At 47.7% G+C, this 24,143-nt stretch overlaps 1 protein-coding gene across 1 annotated transcript; it reads left to right on the top strand.

Moving 5' to 3' along the window:
• The first annotated feature begins 927 nt into the window (after positions 1–927).
• On the top strand, positions 928–22,558 carry LOC308593034 (UPF0598 protein C8orf82). Its single transcript, XM_081205224.1, has 3 exons — positions 928–1,153; positions 8,680–8,728; positions 21,865–22,558. Exons 1-3 carry the CDS (start codon positions 1,013–1,015, stop codon positions 22,308–22,310), a joined length of 636 nt encoding a protein of 211 aa, XP_081061350.1. The 5' UTR covers positions 928–1,012; the 3' UTR covers positions 22,311–22,558.
• Positions 22,559–24,143: the final 1,585 nt, after the last annotated feature.

Here is a 24,143-nt window from a genome sequence, read left to right on the forward strand (position 1 = left end):
GTATTTAATAGTGAAATACAATTAAGAAGTATATTAATAGTGAAATAATTATTAAACTCTAACTTAAAACGATTTTTTTTTCATAACAAAGTTAATAATGCACACACATTGGCATTTGGTAATAACAGAAGTTCCTTTAGAAACACAATTTACAAAGTCACATAATCTAGTCTCTAGAAACTTGCTGTAACAAGAAAACACTACTTCTGTATGTAGTTTTTTAAAAAAATATATATCTTTATTAATTTAAAATAAATACATTTATGAGAAAACAGATGTACATACAAGTAAACAAACATACAAACAAATAACAGAAAAATCAAACAAACCACTACACTATAAGATACAAGAAGATTAATATAATTATCATCATATATACTCCTGATACTGAACACAACTATAAAACTTATAGAGAATTTAAAAACTGACTTCCAATTAATCACACTGTACTTTATCTATCAATTACTTTATACCGCTGTTACATATTTCTTATATAGTTTCTTTTTACCTCCCTATGAATTTCTATTTATACAATACAGGGATCAGTCTAATTCTGCCAAGATGTTTCCTTTTATTCTGTAGTTTTCTAAATATTCTTTAAAGATTCCCCAATCCTTATAGACTTTTTGTTTTGATTGGCCTCTGCTGTATGTAGGTTTTATTTGTTTTTTAATCTTATATTTTAGAAATGTACATCCAGTTGTTTTCCCTTTAAGTTTTTTTGGGGGGCCCCCAAGAGAGTGGGGCCCTAAGCTATAGCTTGTTTAGCTTATACTGTACGTAAATCAGGCACTGACATAGGTCAGATCGCTGATCAAGGAAGGGATCCGCCCGCACGAAGAGCTGCTTGGACTCGGCGTCCAATGCAGCGAGCGGAACGTTTCTACGCGCCTCCGGAGCGTGGGGGAGGCAGGTCCGTCGCCGGACCGGTCCCCCATTGCACTTCCGGTTAGACTAGGCCTCGGTCGCGGCCCGGGCCCTCTCGCCGTTGTCGTCTGGTACCGAAACCGGGATGCGGCTGCTGCGTGGCGGGCTTCGTTTTCTGCTGAGGCCGGGGATCCGCCGCGGACCCGACCGGCCTGCCTACCAGCAGGGCCAGAGCCCCACGCCCCGCACCCGAGAGTACTTCTATTACATCGACCACCAGGGACAGGTATGGGGGGCGGGGGGGCAAGGAGAGGAAGGTTATGGGGCTGCCCCCTAGAAGGGTGCTGTGGCTTATCACGGCCTAGCAAGCCCGAAAGGACGGCTGGGGCCCGTTATTTCGTATACATGTAAAAGGATGGCAGTGGAGGGGTATAATAATAATAATAATAAACTAAGAATAATAATAATTAATAATAATAATATTTATAATTAAGGTATACTGGGCCGAGGCCATTTAGGGCTTTAAAGGTCAACACCAACACTTTGAATTGTATAGGAAGAGAGGTCTGCCAGGAATCGCTGTATGTATGTATTTGTGTGTGTGTTTATTTATTTATTTGATTGCACTTATTTAATAATAATAATAGTAATAATAATAATAATACTAAAGAATTTATTATTATTTCTACCCCGCCCAGCTGGCTGGGATTCCCCAGCCCAGCCACTCTGGGCAGCTTCCAACAAAAGATTAAAAATACATTAAAACATCAGTCATTAAAAACTTCCCTAAACAGGGCTGCCTTCAGATGTCTTCTAAATGTCATATACAGTGGTACCTCGGGTTAAGTACTTAATTCGTTCCGGAGGTCTGTTCTTATCCTGAAACTGTTCTTAACCTGAAGCACCACTTTAGTTAATGGGACCTTCTGCTGCTGCCGCGCCGCCAGAGCCCGATTTCTGTTCTCATCCTGAAGCAAAGTTCTTAACCCGAGGTACTAATTCTGGGTTAGCAGAGTCTGTAACCTGAAGCGTATGTAACCTGAAGTGTATGTAACCCGAGGTACCACTGTAGTTGTTTATTTCTTTGACATCTGATGGGAGGGCGTTCCACAGGGCGGGTGCCACCACCGAGAAGGCCCTCTGCCTGGTTCCTTGTAACTTCGCTTCTCGCAGGGAGGGAACCGCCAGAAGGCCCTCGGAGCTGGACCTCCATGTCTGGGCTGAACGATGGGGGTGGAGACACTCCTTCAGGTATACTGGGCTATATTTCCCACCTTTATCTCCAAGGAGATATGGGGGGCGTATAAGGTTCTCATTCCCCTCTCCTCATTTAACCCTCTCAGCAGCCCTGTGGGGTAGGCTAGGGTGAGAGGCACTGAGCAGCCCCCAAGGCATGGGCGTAGCCAAGGGTGGGACAGGGGCGCATCAATAAAAATACTCAACAAAACAAAAATTCTGGCTACTCCCACGCCCAAGGTCGCATGGAGTGACCTTCATATCACTCTGATCTCCCAGGTCCCAATCCAACACTGTGCTTTTTAACTTGTTCATGAATAATTTGGTTAGGGGTGAGCAGCGAGGTGGCCAAGTTTTCTGGTGAATCATTCAGGGTTGTCGTTACAAGAGTTTGTGGAGATGTCCGAAAGGACCTCTCTAGACTTGGGTGAACAGCGGCAAGAAGCCAAGTGCAGTTCAAACACACATTGAGGCGGGGCGATTCTTAATTTCACATATACACTCATGAGGTCTAAACGGGCAGTGACTGACCAGCAAACAGATCCTGGGGTTGTAGCAGATTGCTCAGTGAAGAAGCCAGCCTTTCGCATGATGAATTCTGCATATAAGTTAAATAAGCAGGGAGACAATATACAGACTTGTCGTACTCCTTTCCCAATTTTGAACCTGTCAGTTGTTCCATATCCCATTCTAACTGTAGCTTCTTGTCCCACATAGAGATTTCTCTATGCCCCTTCTTAGGTTGCCGTTTTAATATGCTTATTGACCTGGGAGTTGTTTTTTTTAAAAAACAAATTTTTATTGGTTTTTCACCTTTTATAAAGACAAATTACACACAAAAAAGACAAAAGACAAAAACATGTATAATTTCAGAAAATCTTACTTTCCTAACCTTGTTCCCTGACTTCCCCCCACCCCCCTTCATGCATCCGAATTCCCAGAATTATGTCAGCAAATTGGTATTTCTCCTCTTAACCATCTTAATATTACCTCTTTCATAAAGAAAAATAAATTTTTCTAAGTTGGACTCAAATTCCCTTCCATCGATTTCCCATTTTGTCTTAAATAAAGGTCATATTAACTAAACCCAAAGATCTTGAGTGTTTTTAAAATTCTATTCTTCCCTCCCTCCCATCCCCGGTTTTCGTCCCTTCCCCAATACATGTCCAAAATGGCAATTCTTAGCCTGGGTTCCTCACGTCCGAGGCTTTCAAGTCTCTTTCAGTCCCTCTCTGCCGGTCTTGTTGGTAGTCCTTTATGTCGGTCGTCGAATCTCGAAAGAGTTCTATCACCATCCAACCATATTCTCTTCCCACAAGGGCATTTGAAAACAGCTGCTGGAAAGTTTCCACAAGGCCTGCATCTTCAGAGTCAGATTCAAAGTGGAGGCCCCAATCATATTTCTTTATTTTAAGTTCCTGTATTCCATAAACTCCCGGGGCCTCCTCCTTCTTCTTTTGCATCTTTCGCAGATTTGTGGTAGATATGATCCAAAAGTCTCCTTGCTTATATTCCACAGATGTCAGCTTCTGGTTGGTGCTTTCCAACTTTATTTCCTCTTTTTCTTGTTTAGTCTCTTCCACTTATTTTGATATCATTTCCAATTCAGCTGTGGATTCTTTCTCATTCAGGTCCTCAATACAATCAGCAGAGCTGCTTGTTCCAGAAGTCAAGGTATTGACCTGGGAGTTAAGCCCTGCTGAACTCAAGGCAGCTTACTCCTGAGTAGGAAAACCAGACTGGCGGGAGGCCCTGGTGCATCAAAAGTCAATGCCTGCTCAGCCCTTCGCTCATTCACCAGGTCATGGTGCCGCGACAGCGCGCCTGCCCAAAGAGAGGGCTCTGAGTGTCCTCTTTGGCATGCGTGCCATAGGTTCGCCACCACTGACCCAGTTGAACCAGAAGCCAGTCTCAAATGGAGAAAAGCTCAACTGGAATGACAGAGACCCATGCAAGAGCAAACATAGATCCTCCTTCATTTCAGTAAGGCAGCCTTGGCCAACTGCTGCCTGCTCCCCAGTGTTTTGGGCTTCATCTCCTGACTCTGATGAGAGTTGGAGTCCAAAACATCTGGAGAGCCCCAGGATGGCGAAGACTGCCTTGAAGCTTGCAAACTAGGGCTTTGTAGTGTTTTGTGCCTCGTTGGCCAGATGAATGTGTCTCCTGCCCAGCCGTCCTTAAGGACACCCCAAAATCCACCTCCTCATGCTCAGGCTGACTTCCTGTATCTATGCTTGCAGAAGAGGCAGAGAACATCCAGAGTTGCAGGGCTGGTCCTGTAACCACCTTCCTATGAGCCTGGGGAGCGCGCAGGGATGGAGGAAGGCAGCCATTTGTGGCTGAATGGTGTGAAAAAAGGCTCTTTAAAATGTTTGCCTTAGTGAGGAGAGGGCATTTGGACTCTGCTTCTGATACCAAAATGGCTTGGGCTGGCAATGCTAGGCTTTTCCTGTTCTCATGGGTAAGTAGTTTAATCACACAGTCTATTCTTTGCCAAGGACTAATATTTATTTATGCTTCCTTGTTGCTTTAGCTCCTAAGGACCCAATGTAGCCAATCCCTTCCATGGTGAGGGGTAGGGCTGGGCGATATATTGATATATCATCCAAAACTGGTTTGAAGTTCTGCCCGGACACTGAGATCCAGTGCCGAGGGCCTTTTGGCGGTTCCCTCACTGCGAGAAGCCAAGTTACAGGGAACCAGGCAGAGGGCCTTCTCGGTGGTGGCGCCCGCCCTGTGGAACGCCCTCCCACCAGATGTCAAAGAGAAAAACAACTACCAGACTTTTAGAAGACATCTGAAGGCAGCCCTGTTCAGGGAAGCTTTTAATGTTTGATGCATTACTGTATTTTAATATTTTGTTGGAAGCTGCCCAGAGTGGCTGGGGAAACCCAGCCAGATGGACGGGGTATAAATAATAATAATAATAATAATAATAATAATAATAATAATAATAATAATAATAATAATTATTATTATTATTATTATTATTATTGAAGTCCATATTCTAATAATGCTTTCAAAATATTTGACCTGGCAATATGTCGCAAATCATGATGTGTGTGTGTGCCAAGCAAAAATCACGATGCAGGGAAAACCGCGCAGCCAGCCTCTGCCTCTACGTAGCTTCATCCTTATTTCACACCTTGTGGTTATATCAGTATATCATCATGTTTAGCTGATGGAATTATCACAGTGATGCAAACCAGATATCGCCCAGCCCTACTGTTCATATCTCAGTCCGAGCTCCTGCCAACCTAGCAGTTTGAAAGCACGTCAAAGTGCAAGTAGATAAATAGGTACTGCTCTGGCGGGAAGGTCAACGGCGTTTCCGTGCGCTGCTCTGGTTCGTCAGAAGTGGCTTAGTCATGCTGGCCACATGACCCGGAAGCTGTACACCGGCTCCCTCGGCCAAGAAGAAGAAGAAGAAGAAGAAGAAGAAGAGTTTGAATTTGCTATACCGCTTTATCACTACCCTAAGGAGTCTCAAAGCAGCTAACAACCTCCTTTTCCCTTCCTCCTCTACAACACTCTGTGAGGTGAGTGGGGCTGAGAGACTTCAGAGAAGTGTGACTAGCCCAAGGTCACCCAGCAGCTGCAGGTGGAGGAGCGGGGAATCGAACCCGGTTCACCAGATTACGAGTTCACCGCTCTAACCACTACACCACACTGGCAAGATGAGCACCGCAACCCCAGAGTCAGTCACGACTGGACCTAATGGCCAGGGGTCCCTTTACTTTTTACTGCTCACATCTGCATAGCTCCATCCTTATTTCAGGCATCATGATGCATCTTGATGTTTGGCTGATGAAATACCGCAATGTTGAAAGCCAGATATCGCCCAGCTGTAGTGCGGGGCTCTCCTTTTCATGGCAGCCCAATGTTAATAGCCACCTCTAGCGCAGATCTCTGCCGGTTGAGTGGCAGATGCATGGTGTGCCTGGAAAGTGCCGCTTGGCATTGCGCCAAGCCTTGGGGCTGTTTGGGCCTCTTTTTAATCCATTAGCATTAACTGCCGATTCACGTAGTCGCCTCCACTGCATTAATGGTGTATCGAATTAGTGCTGAATGAATCATTATGGGGGAGATTAGGAGTTGTAATTAGTGTTAAAAGAGGAGTTCGTGGCCGCCCTGTTGCTCTGGACTGATCTGGAAATTAGCAGTCCTCAAGAATGTGGGAGCTCTGAGTTGCAAACAGCTCCATTGTTGGCATTCGCCAGTCAGTGAATAGCCCTTTAGGAAACTGGTTGACCCTTGCCCTTTGCTCAGTGTCTGTCCAGAGCCCAATATTACCGTGCTTTAGATAATATGGTGGAAGCCAACTTAAGGGGCAGGGGTGCTGTTGGCTGAGCTATTTTGAAGCCCTTTGTCTCTTTGAGGCATCCAGTGACCCAGTTCTCTCATAATGCTAAGCCATGGTTTGTCTTAATTGGGGTTTGTTCAGCTGTTTATCAGCTCCATCTGGTACGCAGGATGAGACCCTCCTTGCCCGCAGACTGTCTCGCCAGAGTGGTGCATGCTCTGGTTATCTCCCGCTTGGACTACTGCAATGCACTCTACTTGGAGCTAACTTTGAAGGTGACCCGGAAACTACAACTAATCCAGAATGTGGCAGCTAGACTGGTGACTGGGAGCAGCCACCGAGACCATATAACACTGGTCTTGAAAGACCTACACTGGCTCTGAGTGCAATTCAAAGTGTTGGTGCTGACCTTTAAAGCCCTAAATGGCCTTGGTCCAGTATATCTGAAGGAGCATCTCCACTCCCATCATTCCGCCTGGACACTGAGGTCCAGCACCGAGGGCCTTCTGGCAGTTCCCTCCCTGCGAGAAGCCAAGTTACAGGGAACCAGGCAGAGGGCCTTCTCGGTGGTGGCACCCACCCTGTGGAACGCCCTCCCACCAGATGTCAAAGAGAAAAATAACTACCAAACTTTTAGAAGACATCTGAAGGCAGCCCTGTTTAGGGAAGCTTTTAATGTTCTGTTGGAAGCCGCCCAGAGTGGCTGGGGAAACTCAGCCAGATGGGCGGGGTATAAATAATAAATTATTATTATTATTATTATTACTATTAAATTATAAGTTGACAATGAAGCAGAGGGAGAAGAGAAAGGTGGTGCTGGGCAAACCGTGAGCTGTGTGGGCCTGGGTCTCTTGACGGTACCAGTGTGTGGCTCGTAACTAGTGCTATTTTTCTAGAAAAAGAGGTGCCACCACTCACCATGAACACCTCCCTGGTTCTCTTACAGTGGTACCTTGGTTGTCGAACTTAATCCGTTCCGGAAGTCCATTTGACTCCCAGAACCGTTCAAAAACCAAAGCACAGCTTCCGATTGGCTGCAGGAGCTTCCCGCACTCAATCGAAAGCCGCGTTGGACGTTTGGCTTCCAAAAAAATGTTTGCTAACTGGAACACTTACCGTATTTTTCGCTCTATAGGACACAAAAATTCTCCCCCTCTCTGCTCAGCGCCCCTTCAGCGAAGCGGCAGGAGAAACGGAGCCCCTTCCATTTCTCCTCCCACTTCGCTGAAGGGGCGCTGCGCAGAGAGGGAAAACTGTGCAGCGCCTCTCCAGCGAAGCGAAGCCTGGAGAGCAAGAGGGATCGGTGTGCACCGACCCCTCTCACTCTCCAGGCGGCTATCCACAAGCCTTCGGAGTGCAGAGGGAACTCCTGCTGCGCTCCAAAGGCTTGCAGATAGCTGCCTGAAGCCCCCGGGGCGCAGCAGGAGTTCTCTGCACTCCGGGGGCTTCAGGCGGCTTCAGCGAAAGCAACACAAAGCCAAGGAGCGTGGGGGGAGCTCTCCCTCTGCCCTCCGGAGGCTTTGCGTTGCTACCGCTGAAGCCAAGGAGCCTGCATTCGCTCCATAGGACGCACACACATTTCCCCTTCATTTTTGGAGGGGAAAAAGTGCGTCCTATAGAGCGAAAAATACAGCGAAAAATACTGTACTTCCAGGCTTGCAGTGTTCGGGAGCCGATTTGTTCGGGAGCCAAGCTACTCAACAAGCAAGGTACCACTGTCATGGTGTTGACCCCCATCTGATAGGTGCCGGAACTGAGTTCCAGCGAGCTCCGGCTGAAAAAAGCCCTGCTCATAACTATCCCACCCGAAATGTGTTTTGAGTTAGGTGGCAATACTTTCCGAATAAATGTCCTGATGGCTGTAGTCTCAGAACCAGTTCCAGCCACTAAGTTGTGCAGGATGCATTGCGTGGATCTGTACAGATCTTGCCATGCTGCCTGTTTCAGAAGAAGCCCACATCTGCTGCAACCTCCTTCAGTGATGGCAAGACCTGGCTCAGGTTGCAAGTGAGGTCCAAGGTGAAGCCAACTGAGAAGGTTGCTGGACTCAGCATGTATCATCAACTTGGCTGTGTGACCCAGGCTGAGAGTCTTTGGTTCCACCTTGAGCGGTGGAGCTCTCTGGCCCTTCAGCTACACCCATACAGCCCTCCTCACCCCCCCCCACCTGCCTTGAATAGTTGTGTTTTACTAGACTGTAGATGGGTTGTCTGCTCATCATCCTGTTTCTTTCTCCTCCTTCTCCCAATCCCTCCTCCGGCAACCCTGCACAGCTTTTCCTGGACGATGCCAAAGTCAAGAACTTCATCACGTGTTTCAAAGGTAATGTCCACCTGCTCTGTCCCGGTCTGCACAGCTCCTCCATGTATGCCCCGAGGAGGACCTTAAGGTCCCTAAATAGCAACACCCTCGAGGTCCCGGGCCCTAAGGAAGTTAGATTAGCTTCAACCAGAACCAGGGCCTTTTCAACACTGGCCCCGGCCTGGTGGAACGCTCTGCCTCATGAGACCAGGGCCCTGCAGGATCTGATTTCTTTCCGCAGGGCCTGTAAGATGGAGTTGTTCCGTCTGGCCTTTGGCTTGAATCAACTTGATCTCCTTCCCCTCTTTCCTTTTTCCTTTCTCCTTCTGTGATGGAACTCCTACTTGGGGACTTCCCTGGCTTTTTTTCTGGCCCACGTAGGACCAGTCTGGATAGTTGACGTTGGTGAAGATAAGATGTTTTCATCCCCCAAAAGTTTTTGATTTGAGTTTCTACTGAAATGAGGCTGCATTTTAATGTTGTATTTTAATCTTGTTTTTAAGTTATATTTTAATTAATTGTTTTTATACTTGGTGTTAACCACCCTGAGCCTGGTCTTGGCTGGGGAGGGCAGGTTATAAATAAAATTGATGATGATGATGAAGGCACCCATCCCTCCTTGAGTCAGCTGAGCAGGGTCAGTGGGCACTGTCATGGGAGCAGAAACAAATTTGCAAATGGCGGACTTGACTCTTCCAAGTCATCATTGACAGTGGTGGCTGCCTGGTGCTGATTAGGTGACCAAACAAACCCCTGTGTTGCATAGAGAACGTCAGCAATGTCTAGGCAACACGATGACCATGTACATACACAATAGACAATCTTTATAGAATTCCTTCAAACCATAACAAGTACAAAATGAAATCTTTAGTCTCAAAGTCTCTGAAAATCTTTAAGTGAAGCGAGGTACCAGACTTTGTACGATGAAAGACAAGCTGTGAAGCGTTGTGTATTCAGCAAATATGATCTCCAACGCTGAACAGTGATTCCAGATATTGACTACTGTTTCGTAGAATTCTTCGCCAGCGTGGTGGGAGGATATATAATTGCTTCATAAAGGTAAAGGTAAAGGGACCCCTGACCACTAGTTCCAGTCGTGACCGACTCTGGGGTTGCGGCGCTCATCTCGCTTTATTGGCCGAGGGAGCCGGCATAGAGCTTCCAGGTCATGTGGCCAGCATGACTAAGCCGCTTCTGGCAAACCAGAGCAGCGCACGGAAATGCCGTTTACCTTCCCACCGGAGCGGTACCTATTTATCTACTTGCACTTGACGTGCTTTCGAACTGCTAGGTTGGCTGGAGCTGGGACTGAGCAACGGGAGCTCACCCCGTCGCGGAGATTCGAACCGCCAACCTTCTGATCGGCAAATCCTAGGCTCTGTAGTTTAACCCACAGCGCCCAATCCTATTTCGAATGAATATATGTAAATGAAAATATCAAATGCTGTGGAACAGTGCTCATGTAATAATGTAGTCACTGATCAGTGCTGGACATCAAAATCATTTAAAGATTTTCAGAGGTTTTGAGACTGAAGATTTCATTTTGTTATGGTTTGAAGAAATTCTATAAAGATTGCCTGTTGCGTACCTACATGGTCATCGTGTTGCCAAGACATTGGTGCCGGTTAGGGACTGGTGAGGCAGAAGACAGGGAGCCCCACAGGAGGTGGAACCAGAGACACGCAGAGCCAACTGCCTCTAGTTTTGCCCCAATCCTCCTCCTCCCTGCTGAGTATTATAGGGGGCAACACTGAGATTGAGGAGGAGGTGGAGGAAACTGACATGCAGGACACCCCCCGCCCCCGGACTGGTTGTAAGAAAGAATGGATTCCTTTGGAAGGAGGGGGGCTTGCCTTCGTTAGAGTTTTTTAAACAGAGATTGGATGGGATTCTGTGGTTCTGGCATCGGGGGCTGGACTAGATGACCCTCAGTCCCTTCCAGCTCTACAGTTCTTTGATTTTAAGAAGGCAGGCAGCTGTGAGGCTGAGATGGGTGGGGCAGCACCCCGTTCATCCAAACAGAGCAGCCTTCATTGGTTGTTAACGTTGTTCTACCACATTCATGTTGCTCTAGCACACTGACTGACAGTGCCTGGCAGAATCTAGACTGCCAGCAGGTTCTTTCCAGTCCCCCCACACTTCCCGTGACCTCCCAGCCCGTAAGCATATCTTCTTTGAGTGCCAACGAGGCTGAGGAGCTGTCTGTTCCTCCAGGACTGTGTCTAAGCACCTTTTAAAGGTGGTGCCGTTGGTTAAACCACAGAGCCTAGGGCTTGCCGATCAGAAGGTCGGCGGTTCGAATCCCTGCGACGGGGTGAGCTCCTGCTAACGGTCAGGGGTCCATTTACCTTTACCTTTAATTTGGTTTTAACTACGCATTGCTTGAAGAGTGTCATGGGCTGGCCTGAGGTTCAGCTTCCGTTTGACAGCAAATTGCAAGGAGGGAGCGGTTATCTGAGTTGAAGAACACTTTGGCCTGTGACTTTTGTTCCTGGGGGGGGGGGAGAAAACTTTTTCACGCAGGTTATGCAAGCTCTGGCAGGTGCTCCTGAGCAGATGGTCCCCTCCCCCCCCCGAATAGTCAACGGTTGTGTAAGTGAGATCTCCTGGTGAGAATTAGAGGATCCTATGCTAAGCCATTGCATGATCCTGAAAATCCCAGCTTGGGGACTTTTTATCTTCTCCGGAGCTGCACTCATCCCCTCCAGTGTTCCTGCATTAAGACCTGGCGGCGTAATCTTTAATCGCTATTAAAAACCCAGGCCGGCGCGCCACCAGGCCTTGCGAGGCCGAGGCGGTGAAGTGGAGCTCCACCCCAGGGAGCAAATGAGGCTGGTGAGATCGCTCCACATCTAGGGTGGGGTTTGAGGGAGAACCCCCTGTTTGCAGGATGCTCTCCTGCCAGCCCCATTCTTTTCCCTGTCCTCAGAGCTGAGCGCCAGATGTTCCTCCGCCAAACCTCACAATATGCCTTGACCTCCCCATTTCCTCATGCCGGCTTTTGCTAATCCGGAACCCTCCCATAATCGTTTGCGGTAGTCAACATTTGCTGTAGCAAATCTCCAGCTAAATGAGGCCTTTGGGGACAATAAGGTCCAGTGATGTTTCCCCCCATCAGCTGGCAAATAGGATCCAGGCTTGCAACTGCCTCTGCCCCACCCATTTCCCCCGCACATTCTTCTCCCTGAGGCTAAGATGCATTGTGCATTGGTTGAGCGCATCAGTCAGCAGCCTGGTGCAATCCCACCAGTGCCATGTGTTACCATGCAGTTGTAGCTCAGTAGTTGAGTATCCGCATTGCATGCAAAAAGTCCCGAGTTCAAACGCCGTCATCTTCAGGTAGAGCTGGGAGGGCTGCTGCTTGTCAGTGTTGACAGCACTGGGAGATGATGATGATGATGATGATGATGATGATGATGATGATAATAATAATAATAATAATAATAATAATAATAATAATAATAATAATAATAATTTATTTATAACCCGCCCATCTGGCTGGGTTTCCCCAGCCACTCTGGGCGGCTTCCAACAAAACACTAAAATACAATAACCTATTAAACATTAAAAGCTTCCCTAAACAGGGCTGCCTTCAGGTGTCTTCTAAAAGTATGGTAGTTGTTTTTCTCTTTGACATCTGGTGGGAGGGCATTCCACAGGGCGGGTGCCACCACCGAGAAGGCCCTCTGCCTGGTTCCCTGTAGCTTGGCTTCTCGCAGTGAGGGATCCGCCAGAAGGCCCTTGGCACTGGACCTCAGTGTCCGGGCAGAACGATGGGGGTGGAGACGCTCCTTCAGGTATACTGGACCGAGGCCGTTTAGGGCTTTAAAGGTCAGCACCAACACTTTGAATTGTGCTTGGAAACATACTGGGAGCCAATGTGGATCTCTCAGGACCGGTGTTATGTGGTCTCGATGGCCACTCCCAGTCACCAGTCTAGCTGCCGCATTCTGGATTAGTTGTAGATCTAGTTGGGCTAGATATGCCGGTGTAACATTTGGTATAAGGCAGCTTTCTGTGTTATTTTCCTTCCTTCCCTTGGTTAGTCACACCCTATATCAGTCACAGAGGAAAAGAACCTTATCAGATGGAAGATCTAATTGGATAAGCGTATGATAGTATTTGTTTTTTAAAATTAATACTTCCACTCAAACCTTTTTACAGTGGTACCTCGGGTTAAGTACTTAATTCGTTCTGGAGGTCCGTTCTTAACCTGAAACTGTTCTTAACATGAATCGCCACTTTAGCTAATGGGGCCTCCCGCTGCGCCACCACCACACAATTTCTGTTCTCATCCTGAAGCAAAGTTCTTAACCCGAGGTAATATTTCTGGGTTAGCGGAGTCTGTAACCTGAAGCGTCTGTAACCTGAAGTGTATGTAACCCGAGGTACCACTGTATTTTCTATTTTGACAAACTAATAATCATAAATAAATAAGACTAAAAATCTGTACCCCACCACCAAGACCATTCCATTGTAGCTATCCAACTTCCCAAAATTTCAACACCTCTTGTGATGGTTTGACCCCTTTCCATTTTAACAGTACAAATTCTACAAACACCTTCCATATCTCCTCAAAATCATTTCTTCTGCGTATTCCCCGTCCTACCTTAATGGCACATGTTAACTTAGTTGGTCTTTAAGGTGCTACTGGAAGGAATTTTTTTATTTCCCTTTATACCATTCTTCTATTTTATATTCTGCCTGCCCCTTCCACTTCCTAGCTATCATAATTTGTGCAGCTGTCAATAAATTTGTGAGCAAGTCCTTCGTAGCCTCCGAACCTTCCACCCCATCCTAAATTGAGAATACACTCAAATCTTCTTCCTTTACAAAAAAGAAACAACATAGAAACCAATGGGGTGGCAAGGAACGTGTTTTTGCTTTGAGAAATGGCCAGTCATTTCCTAATGTGGGTGACTTGGGTGCCAGGAAGTGTCTTCTGGGTGGCCCTGGGGGGCATAAACTTATGCCAGGATCTAGTTACAGGTAGGTAGCCGTGTTGGTCTGCCGTAGTCGAAACAAAATAAAAAAATTCCTTCCAGTAGCACCTTAGAGACCAGCTAAGTTTGTTACTGGTATGAGCTTTCGTGTGCATGCCTGAAGTCTGAAGAAGTGTGCATGCACACAAAAGCTCATACCAATAAACTTAGTTGGTCTCCAAGGTGCTACTGGAAGAATTTTTTTTTATTATGCCAGGATCGACCTTCCTTGAGAGAACCTCAGGGTTCAATTTATATCAGAAGCTTGGAAGGATTGGTAGAAATGTGTGAGAAAGTGGCGGTATATTGTTGTTTAGTTGTTTAGTCGTGTCCGACTCTTCGTGACCCCCTGGACCAGAGCACACCAGGCACTCCTGTCTTCCACTTCGTCCCGCAGTTTGGTCAAACTCAGGTTCATAGCTTCAAGAACACTGTCCAACCATATCGTCCTCTGTCGTCCCCTTCTCCTTGTGCTCTCCATCTTTCCCAACATTTCCAGGGAGTCTTCTCTTCTCATGAGGTGGCCAAAGTCTTGGAGCCTCAGCTTCACGATCTGTCCTTCCAGTGAGCACTCAGGGCTGATTTCCTTAAGAATGGATCGGTTTGATCTTCTTGCAGTCCATGGGACTCTCCAGAGTCTCCTCCAGCACCAGAATCCAAAAGCATCAATTCTTTGGCGATCAGCCTTCTTTATGGTCCAACTCTCACTTCCATACATCACTACTGGGAAAACCATAGCCTTAACTATACAGTGGTACCTCGGGTTAAGTACTTAATTTGTTCCGGAGGCCTGTTCTTAACCTGAAACTGTTCTTAACCTGAAGCACCACTTTAGCTAATTGGGCATCCTGCTGTTGCCATGCCACCGGAGCCCGATTTCTGTTCTCATCCTGAAGCAAAGTTCTTAACCCAAGGTACTAATTCTGGGTTAGTGGAGTCTGTAACCTGAAGCATCTGTAACCTGAAGCGTATGTAACCCAAGGTAGCACTGTACGGACCTTTGTTGGCAAGGTGATGTCTCTGCTTTCTGCTTTTTAAGACGCTGGAGGTATATACAAACCTACATTTAAAACTGAACCAGGAATTGCAATAGTTCCCCCCTGCCTTCCTCTTGTCTTTGGGTGGGCTGTCCTTTCCCACCCCCCACCCCACCCCCGGTTTCATCTTCCAATGCACCAGTTGTAACTGTGAGCAGTCTAGAGTTCATTTTTTAAAAAGGGGAGGAGAAAGAGAATGAAAGTGCCTGCCAGCTGATGTGCCCCCAACTCCTGCGGTTTGCCTCCTGCCTGGGGGTCGGATGCAGGTCAGAGGCAGAGCACCCCCCACCCAAGACGATCTGCACTGCAGAGGGATGCTGTCACTGCGCCATGTCTCCACTTCCGCAGGAGCATCGTCAGCAGCACTCGGTTCCCTCCTGCCGCACATCGTTCCTCTTCAAAAGTGACATGTCCCAGGATAGCAGTGGCCCAGTGGAGGGAGGAGTGGAGCTAAAACGGTTTTCAAGAGCCCCCAGTTCAGATCTGCCATTCCTATGTGCTCTCTCCTCCAGCCACTGCTGTAAGTCTCAATCCTCACCTTCCTCGTATCATTAAAAATCATAGCTAAGTGGGATTCAGGGCTGTGCTTCCAGCTAGCACACAGTCGCCTGGGTTTAAGAGCCCTCCGATTTGAAGATCCGGGGGCAGGAATCTCCTTTCCCGCTTGCGAAACATCCCTGCCAAATCCACGTGGGATTTTGCACCATCACATAACGTGATGAGCTTGGGATCGGGCTTGTGCGAGTCGCATCCTTCCTTTCCCCCACCGCTTCCAGTAGCTCCCAGCAAAACAAACAAAACACGCACGGCATGTGCCTGTTTGCATCTTAATTTCCTTCCGCCAATTACGCGGCTGCACCTGCGCTATTAATAACTCAGATTTACGACTCTTCCCACCTGCCTGTGTTCTGCGGCTCGCGCTTGTAAATGCCACTGGGTCCGCTGCCTCCGGGTCGCAGTTGTTTGGGCTGAATGCCAAAAAAGCAGAACATCCAGATGGCTTGCCAAGGAAGCGCGCAGCGAAGAAACGGCCTTCTGAGCTCAAAATAAACGAAGCCGATGGCCAAGGTGTTTGGCTTACGTGCTTGTTTTGATTAAGTCGCGTTCTGCTTGCATTCCTTGGGCAAGAGCTGATGCTTAAGGGTCGCTCCACACGTGCACCTGTGCTGGCCCCGGGGATAACCCGAGAAACACGGTCCAGGTCCGGTCCAGAATCCGAAGGTTCCGCTGGGAGTCAGTCTGACAGGGTCATGGCAGGACACGAGGCAGGAAACCAGGCAAGGGCAGGTACAGGATCTGGCATACAGCAATGTTGCTCCCGCAACCTGGGGCGGGGTCCGACAGCCTTTTATCTTTGTCGGGGTAGCGGCCGGTCCTGATCCCCCAGCAACTCACCTCCCTGATTCGCCCGAAGGTGAGCACTCCTCCTGCAAGTACTCAGGTCTCTCCTTCTCTCAGACCTCAGTCTCTGCAGCTTGGGAGACGTCGGTGGGTTACTAGACCCAGAGGCTGCCTCAGCCTCCCCTGACCCAACTGGTAGTGGAGCAGCTGGAAGTGATGGCCCAGCTGGAGGCAACGAGGTCATCGCCGCATCTGGAGCCAGGGAAGGATCAGGCCCCTGACTCGGCCCAGCTGGTGCTTGTTGCAGGGGAACCTGTGCAGACTGGGGCTCTTCAGGATCAGGCCCCAGACTTGGTCCGGATGATGCCTGAGGCAAAGGATCCGGTGCAGACTGAGACCCCTCTGGTTCCGAGTCTGAGCCTGAGTCCCAGGTCATCACAGCGCCTGCCTGGCTGTAGGGCACGAATCGTGTCTACTAGCCTCAGCCAACCTGGTGCCCTTCCGATGATTTGCACTGCAATGCCCAACAGCCCCAGGCAGCGCAGGGGCTGGTAGGATTCTAGCCCCAAACATCTGAATGGCACATAGTTGCGAGAGGCTGGCCTGGACCTTTCTGGCATAGTTTTTCCAAGTTCCCAAACTCCTTAAATGAGTGCAACTCTGTCTTCCAAAGACAAACCACACACAAGATAATGACGATGATTTATCATTTATGTGCCACCCATCTAATTGAGTTGCCCAGCCACTCTGGGCGGCTTCCAGCAAATTACAAAGCCACCATAAAACGTCACACATTAAAAACTTCCCTACACAGGGCTTCCTTCAGATGCCTTCTAAAAGTCAGATAGTTGTTTATTTCCTTGACGTGCTAAGACTGTTGGCTTTTTGCAGTATGGTAACGCTGCAGAGAGCTTGCTGGGGAGATCATGCATTAAAAAGAAAGGACTCAAAAATAACTTAAAGAAGGTTTTAATAAGAAAAACAAAAACTCCATTTACACTAAATACATTAACAAACAAACATGACCCAACCACCAACCCATCCCCCAGGGTTATGGGAGAGCTAGGTGCTGCTCCTTATATACTCTACCCAAATGCTGACACGCCTTAATCAAATACAACTCAGCAGCACCTGCTATGTTACACAGCTGTAAAGCTGGGTCTCGTTATCTTGCTCTGGCCCTTGCTCTGGCCTCTTAAAGACATACACATGGAGTGGAACAATGATGAACCTTTACATTTAAAGAAAAACCATTCAACATTTCCCCTGCGGTTCATCATTGTGGAACAAAAACATAAAGCATACTTTGTACATGTTTTTCATGTGTATCTTTTGTCAATACTTGATGTAAACTGCAACCTATAATGTTTGGTATGTTTAAGGTACATTACCACTCTCTTAAGAACAGAGACATTGCATAGTAGGCTTTTCCACATTGTGATGCATCTTTTAACAAAAGCTTAACTGTTTCATATTTTACACTTAGTGAATAACACAAATCATAATCTTCGCCTGGAATTTGTTGAAAACCTCTAGCAACTAGTCTTGCCTTGTACCTTACAACTTCATTTTTGTCATTCATTTTAACTCTATAAACCCATTTTGACTCTAAGTCTCATATCTGGGGTTTGTGGTACGAGAGACCAAGTGTCATGTTCTTTTAAAGAAGCTATCTCAGAGTTCATAGCTTTATACCAATTTACAGCTTGGTGCTTAGGTAAATTCTGAACATCATTGTAGCTTTTTGGCTCGAAAACCACCTTATTGGCATACACAGTATTAAAATGTTCATCTGCAAATCGTTGTGGCTTCTGCCTCTTTCTATCTGAACGTCTCAGTCCGGAAGGAGAGTCAGACTCCTCAGACTTAATGGGACTGAGTGAACTACTAGTTTCAGGTTGTAAATCATCATTGTCAGACTGAAGAGGTGCCTGTAGGCTAAGCTCACGGTCAGAAAACTCAAGAGAATCTAACCTCCCCTCGGGTGCCTGTGACTTTAAATCCTCAAACAAATTATCAGATTCAACAGGCTTTTCGTCTTTTTCCATTAATTCAGAAGCACCATTTTCTCCTGCTGCTGCTGCTTCTTCTTCTTCCTCAGTATCATTTATACCATCAGTATCTTGGAAAACAGCAACCCCATTCCAATTTACAGTTTGTATCATGCTTCTGGTAATATGAAATTTGCCAGTTGCTGGTATGTAAATTCTGTACGCCCCCTGCTGGTAGCCCATTAATTTTCCCTGAACACTACGTTCACCCAATTTCTGCTTAGCAGGATAATGCATAATTACATCTGAACCCCAAATGCGTAGGTATTTCAGATTAGGGCGTTTTTTAAACAACTTCTCATAGGGGGTGACATCTAAACCAGAATGATAACTGCGATTTCTAACATAACAAAAGGCATGGAGCGCTTCAGCCCAAAAGTCTTTGGGCAGATTAGCATCGTGCAGATAAGTTTTAACCCCTGCCTGCAGGTCACGCTGCACAACTTCAACAAGCCCATTTTGCCAGGGACTTCGGGGGCAAGATAACTCATGAGTAGTCCCCTGCGCTTCCAGGAATTTCTCAAAATCTTCAGAAACAAATTCCCCGCCCCGGTCAGAAAACAGGTTCTTAATAGGTTTGTTAAAGTGCGTTTTTACCCAGTTGCAAAAAACCTTGTACTTCTCAAATGCTTGGGACTTCTCAGCTATTGCATAAGTCCAACAATATCTACTATACTGGTCTATCAGGGTAAGCCAGTACTTTGAACCTCCTAATGATGGTGGGAGTGGCCCAACTAAATCACAATGTACACGCTCAAATGGCTCAGTTACTTTCCTATCTGAGCACCTACCCTTGCGTGCAACCTTAATCTTATTCTTGCAACAGGATAGACATTGCATAAAGAATTTGCATGGTTTTAAGTTGAGGCCATTGACAATATTCTGTGTCTTAATTACATCAGCATAATTCAGGTGTCCCAGAATTCTGTGCGCCATGTGGACACACCCAGAATGTGGCCTTACATTCCTCAACCCCTGGCTTGACTGTGCTGCTCTGCAATTTATAGGCGATTGGGAGTAGGTTCGAAAATACAGTCTATATAAACCATCAGATTCCCGGGCATATAATAGACGTTTGTTCCCCTCGAAAAACTCACACATTGACTTTAAGAAACGCACAGTTATCCCTTGATGAGCAAAACACCTTACTGATAATAAATTGTCTATTGACGGGCAGTAAATGCAGTTCGCTATTGTAATGTTTAAAGAGTCAAGTTTAACGGTACCCCTGCCAAGCGACTGCAGGACTTGTGAATTGGCTAAATGTACATTACCAATTTCCTCTTCGAAAGAAATAAACAAGCTTCGATCATTGCAGACGTGCTGCGATGCTCCTGAGTCGATAACAAAAGACTTCCACTTGGCATCTTTAATTCTTTTACGATCTTTAGTCCGAGCGTGAAAAGCTCGCGGCTCGTTTCTGTCCTTACGGTACGATGTCGGCTGCTGGGCTGACGACCGTGATTGACGAACAGAAACAGGCTTGGGAGAACTTTGCTTTCTTTTGGATCTGCAGTCCCTTGCAAAATGTCCTTGCTTATTGCAGAACCAACAACGCTTTGCAGCTTTAAATGCAGTTGTATCACCACAGGTTTGCATATGGCGTTCCTCATTCTTTCTGGAAACAGGAGTGCTTATGGCACAAGCCTCCCTTCTATCCAACTCGCCCATTAATCTTGCCGTTACCCCTTCCACAGTTAATTGTGCTGGTGGAACGGCAGATATCTGGCTAGCTATACCATCAAAGTCCTCATTAAGGGAACAAAGGATGATAAAAACATACTGAATATCAGGTACCTCCATGTCCCTTCGAATTAATTCGCCGCGTATTGCCTCCAGACGTCTCAAGTGTGCTGCCAAATCACCACCAGGCTGCAACTTCGTCTGGTACAACTGCTTGAAAAATGTCAATGCAGATGCTGACTCTTTTCTAACATGCACTGCTGCAAGACTGTCCCACATTTCTTTGGCAGTTTTCTTATTTCTTATATAGACTACTTGCTGGTCGCTGACTGCCAAATTAATTATCGCCCTGGCTTTTGCATCTCCTTTCGACCAAGCATTAGTTACAGGGTTAGGAGGGTCATCAGTTACATAGGTCCATACTTCTCTAGAGGTCAAAAGCGCCTCCACCCGAAAAGACCATAAACTATAGTTCTCATCTGTTAGCTGTGGGAAGACCAGAGCCTTCTCAGCTTCAGGAACCCGGTCAACCATTCTGGAACTCTTCCAGACCCACAAAAACTACGCTAACAGGAGAAGGAGTTTTCAAACCTTTCTCAGAGTCCAAAAATATGCAGTCATCCACTCAGCAGCTGGGCCCATAACCAAAGATGTTGGCTTTTTGCAGTATGGTAGCGCTGCAGAGAGCTTGCTGGGGAGACCATGCATTAAAAAGAAAGGACTCAAAAATAACTTAAAGAAGGTTTTAATAAGAAAAACAAAAACTCCATTTACACTAAATACATTAACAAACAAACATGACCCAACCACCAACCCATCCCCCAGGGTTATGGGAGAGCTAGGTGCTGCTCCTTATATACTCTACCCAAATGCTGACACGCCTTAATCAAATACAACTCAGCAGCACCTGCTATGTTACACAGCTGTAAAGCTGGGTCTCGTTATCTTGCTCTGGCCCTTGCTCTGGCCTCTTAAAGACATACACATGGAGTGGAACAATGATGAACCTTTACATTTAAAGAAAAACCATTCAACAAAGACATCTCTTTAAGAAGGGGGGGGGTGCCTTCAGTCTCTCAGATCCCTAAAGGCAAAACACACAAAGCGTAATCGGAGAACAGATGGGTTTGTAAATGAAGGGATCCTGCAAAATGGTTGTGTTAGTTCTGTTCCGTCTAGGGCTGTTTGCTGCTTGGCCGATCAGTTTGAAGGAGCCAAATAGAGCATGGTTCAGATTGCCTTCTTCTGAGCTGCAGGCTGGCCTTGCCTGATGCTCTCTTCCTCAAGGAAATCAGAGCTGGGAGCACAACAGAGGATACTTCATTTTGTCTATTTCAAGGGATGTTTGACCCCGGCCAGGGCCAGCCCATACATTAGGCAAAGGGAAGCCATTTGCTTCGGGTGGTGGATTGACCTCCTCTGGGGCTGAATGAACAATTAAGCACGTGCTCTGGGCGTCAAGGGAAGGGCAGGCACCGCAGAAATTTTCTACTGCCACATTTTTAACATGAATGATCACAAATTGCTCAACTGAGCGTTCATTTTCTCAGCTGAAGTATATTAAAAATCCCAACAGAGCAACTCTGCAACAAGGCAGGCTGGATGCCTTATCCTTATTAAGCATAGAAGCAGATACGTTATGTAAGATTAGTATTGAGGATCTGATCAAAGACCTTAGAAACAAGTGTGTGTGTGTAATAATATAAAGTGGAAGTATACAAAAATAGAAGGGCGCTCATCTCGCTTTACTAGCCGAGGGAGCCGGCGTACAGCTTCCAGGTCATGTGGCCACCATGACTAAGCCACTTCTGGCGAACCAGAGCAGTGCACGGAAACGCCATTTACCTTCCCGCCGGAGTGGTACCTATTTATCTACCTGCACTGGTGTGCTTTCGAACTGCTAGGTTGGCAGGAGCAGGAACCGAGCAACGGGGTGTTGCAGGGATTCGAACCGCCGACCTTCTGATCAGCAAGTCCTAGGCTCTGTGGTTTAACCCACAGCGCCACCTGCGTGTGATGGTAGGAGATGGGAAACACATCGACTCTTGCTTTCTCTCCTGCAGACAAGCAGTTCCTGGTCTTCTTCTTCAAGCAGCTCAAGCTGAACCAGAGCGGGCGCTACGAAGCTGCCTTCCCCTACCTCTCTCCTTGCGGCCGCGAACAAAACTTTGTCCGATGCGACGACCGGCCGATCGTCTTCACCCACCTCCTGCAGGGAGCGTCGGGCGAGGAGCTGTTGTCTTACTGCGGCGGAGCGGACAAGCTGGCCGTGCCCTTCCAGCCCGAGAAGCTGCTGATGCTGCCCGAGAATGGGCGCCTCTACCACCCGGGGCCAGAGAAAGCTGGTGGCGTTGGGCTGGTGAAATCGGCCCTGGCCTTTGAGCTGAGCCCTTGCTTTGACTATGAGCAAGGGCCCAGCCAAGCGCCGACACATTTCCGCTGGCGTGACCGGCGCCACGCCCTCACGAACGAACTCCTTCCGTTTATCCGAAAGGATGAGGGAACCTAGAACCGGCGCTTGGAGTTGTTGGGTTTGCCAGTCTGTGCCAACTGCATAGCCTTCCGGTTATGTGGGATAGTGTCCATAGCTGGAGATTGTGGCAAAGAAAGGACAGTTCCCATCATCCCATGTGCCTTGTTGATCCAGGAACCAATCTGATGAAGAATGGGAGATGGAACACTTTGATCCATGGCTAGCCGCCATCTTGAGAAGGGTTCTGGACAGAGTCTCTTGGAATAAAATTATTCTGTCTCTTATCTTCTAGGCCTGGTATATGTCTCATTTGTTCCGCTGTCGAATGGCTCTTACTGTCAGTAAGTTGTTCCTGAAGTTTAGTTGGGATTGCCTTCCTTTTAAAAAAATAAATAAATATATTTTTATTAAACGATTTTAACAAAACAAATTGTCAGGGGTTCAGAAGCAGAGACGCAGAGAAGGGAGGAGACAGAGAGCGAGGGGGAGGAATACGAAGGAAAGATGAGTGGGGATGACGAACCGAGATCGCCGAGCTTATCCAGTGAGTCCGAGGATTCCCAGAAGGGAGCGCCAGCAGTCAGAGCAAGGGGGGAAAGCAGGGGGACACCCCAGGAAGAAGGGTCCAGAGAGGAATCAGAGAGCAGCAGTTGGAGATCGGGACCCACGTACCCAGACGGGAACAGCGGGGAGAAAGGGGACCAGATATCGGGTTCCGGAGGCTTTCAGAAGGAGGGAGGGCATGAGTCAGGAGTAGTCACGCCCACCTCGGGGAGCGACGAAACGATCAAGAGGAAGGTTGAGAGTTGGGCGCGCGCGCCAAGTTCAAATGTAGCGGAAGCTGGCGCAGTAAGCAGCCCAGAGAGTGAACCAGGTCCCAAAGCCCGCCGCAAGGAGGCGGAAGGGTCAGGGGGGTCCGCGTCAGAAGAGAGTAGGAAAAAGGAGACCCCGGGGGGCAGAAGGACCCAGAGACGGAGGGAAAGGCGCAGGAGGTGGAGCAAGGCTAGGGTATTAAGCTGGTGTGCTAGAGGCGGAGACTCAGACGGGTCTTCGCCGGTCTGACCTAGAAGAAGTAGGGCTGCATATTGCAGTTTGGAAATGGAAGCTGTAATCCAATAAAGACTCTTTTAACCTGAACGCTGGCTAACGTGGTCCTATGTGAGCTGGGACTGAGTGGCAGCCCTGACAGTAAGACCCGTCTCATTTAAGCTTCGGACACCTGATACCTCGCAGCGGAGGCAGAAGCAGCGAGAGGAGGAAATTGGTGTTTGGGAGCGAGCTCACAACGGTTGGCAGAGATGACGGAAGCAGAGAAAATTTTAGCGCTGCAACAGGCAGTGACCCAATTGAACGCGGAGGTACAGGCATCCAAGAAAAGGGAGGAGGATGCGGCAGCCGCCTACAGAGATCTCCACGCCAGGTTTGAAGCATTGGCTAGGCATGGGCAGCCAGGACCCAGACCGGAGGGGGTTGGGTTGGCACGGAGAGCAGGAGGGCTTGTGGCTCACTTCGATGGGAATTTACAACAGTACCCCAATTTTCGAGCAGACGTAATGTGCGCACTGCAACTGCTGGCGAAAGACTTTAGGGATGAGGAAGAGAAAGTGGGGTTTATACTATCCCATTTGCATGGGGATGCTAAAGCGTGGCTACGCAATTTGTGGAGGGATAAAGATCCGGCGCTTCAGAATGCAGATGCCTTTATCAAAGCGATGGATGCGTGCTTTTTATCTACCATTGACGTGGATCTTGCCCGACGGGAGATTCATGGACTGAAACAAGGGAGGGCGAGCGTACGCCAGTATCACGCCCGCTTTTTTGCGCTGGTCAGTGCCTTGGAATGGGACCGGGATTCGCCCCCAGTCAGAG

Source organism: Podarcis bocagei, assembly GCF_964188305.1.
Source record: "Podarcis bocagei genome assembly, chromosome: 8".
Lineage (NCBI taxonomy): Eukaryota > Metazoa > Chordata > Lepidosauria > Squamata > Lacertidae > Podarcis > Podarcis bocagei.

What these genes read in the sequence shown, in the direction of transcription:
- LOC308593034 (XM_081205224.1), top strand. Translation starts at nt 1,013, where the DNA reads ATGCGGCTGCTGCGTGGCGGGCTTCGTTTTCTGCTGAGGCCGGGGATC. An exon ending in ACATCGACCACCAGGGACAG is followed by an intron (nt 1,154 to 8,679) that starts GTATGGGGGGCG and finishes AACCCTGCACAG; the next exon opens with CTTTTCCTGGACGATGCCAA. An exon ending in CTTCATCACGTGTTTCAAAG is followed by an intron (nt 8,729 to 21,864) that starts GTAATGTCCACC and finishes TCTCTCCTGCAG; the next exon opens with ACAAGCAGTTCCTGGTCTTC.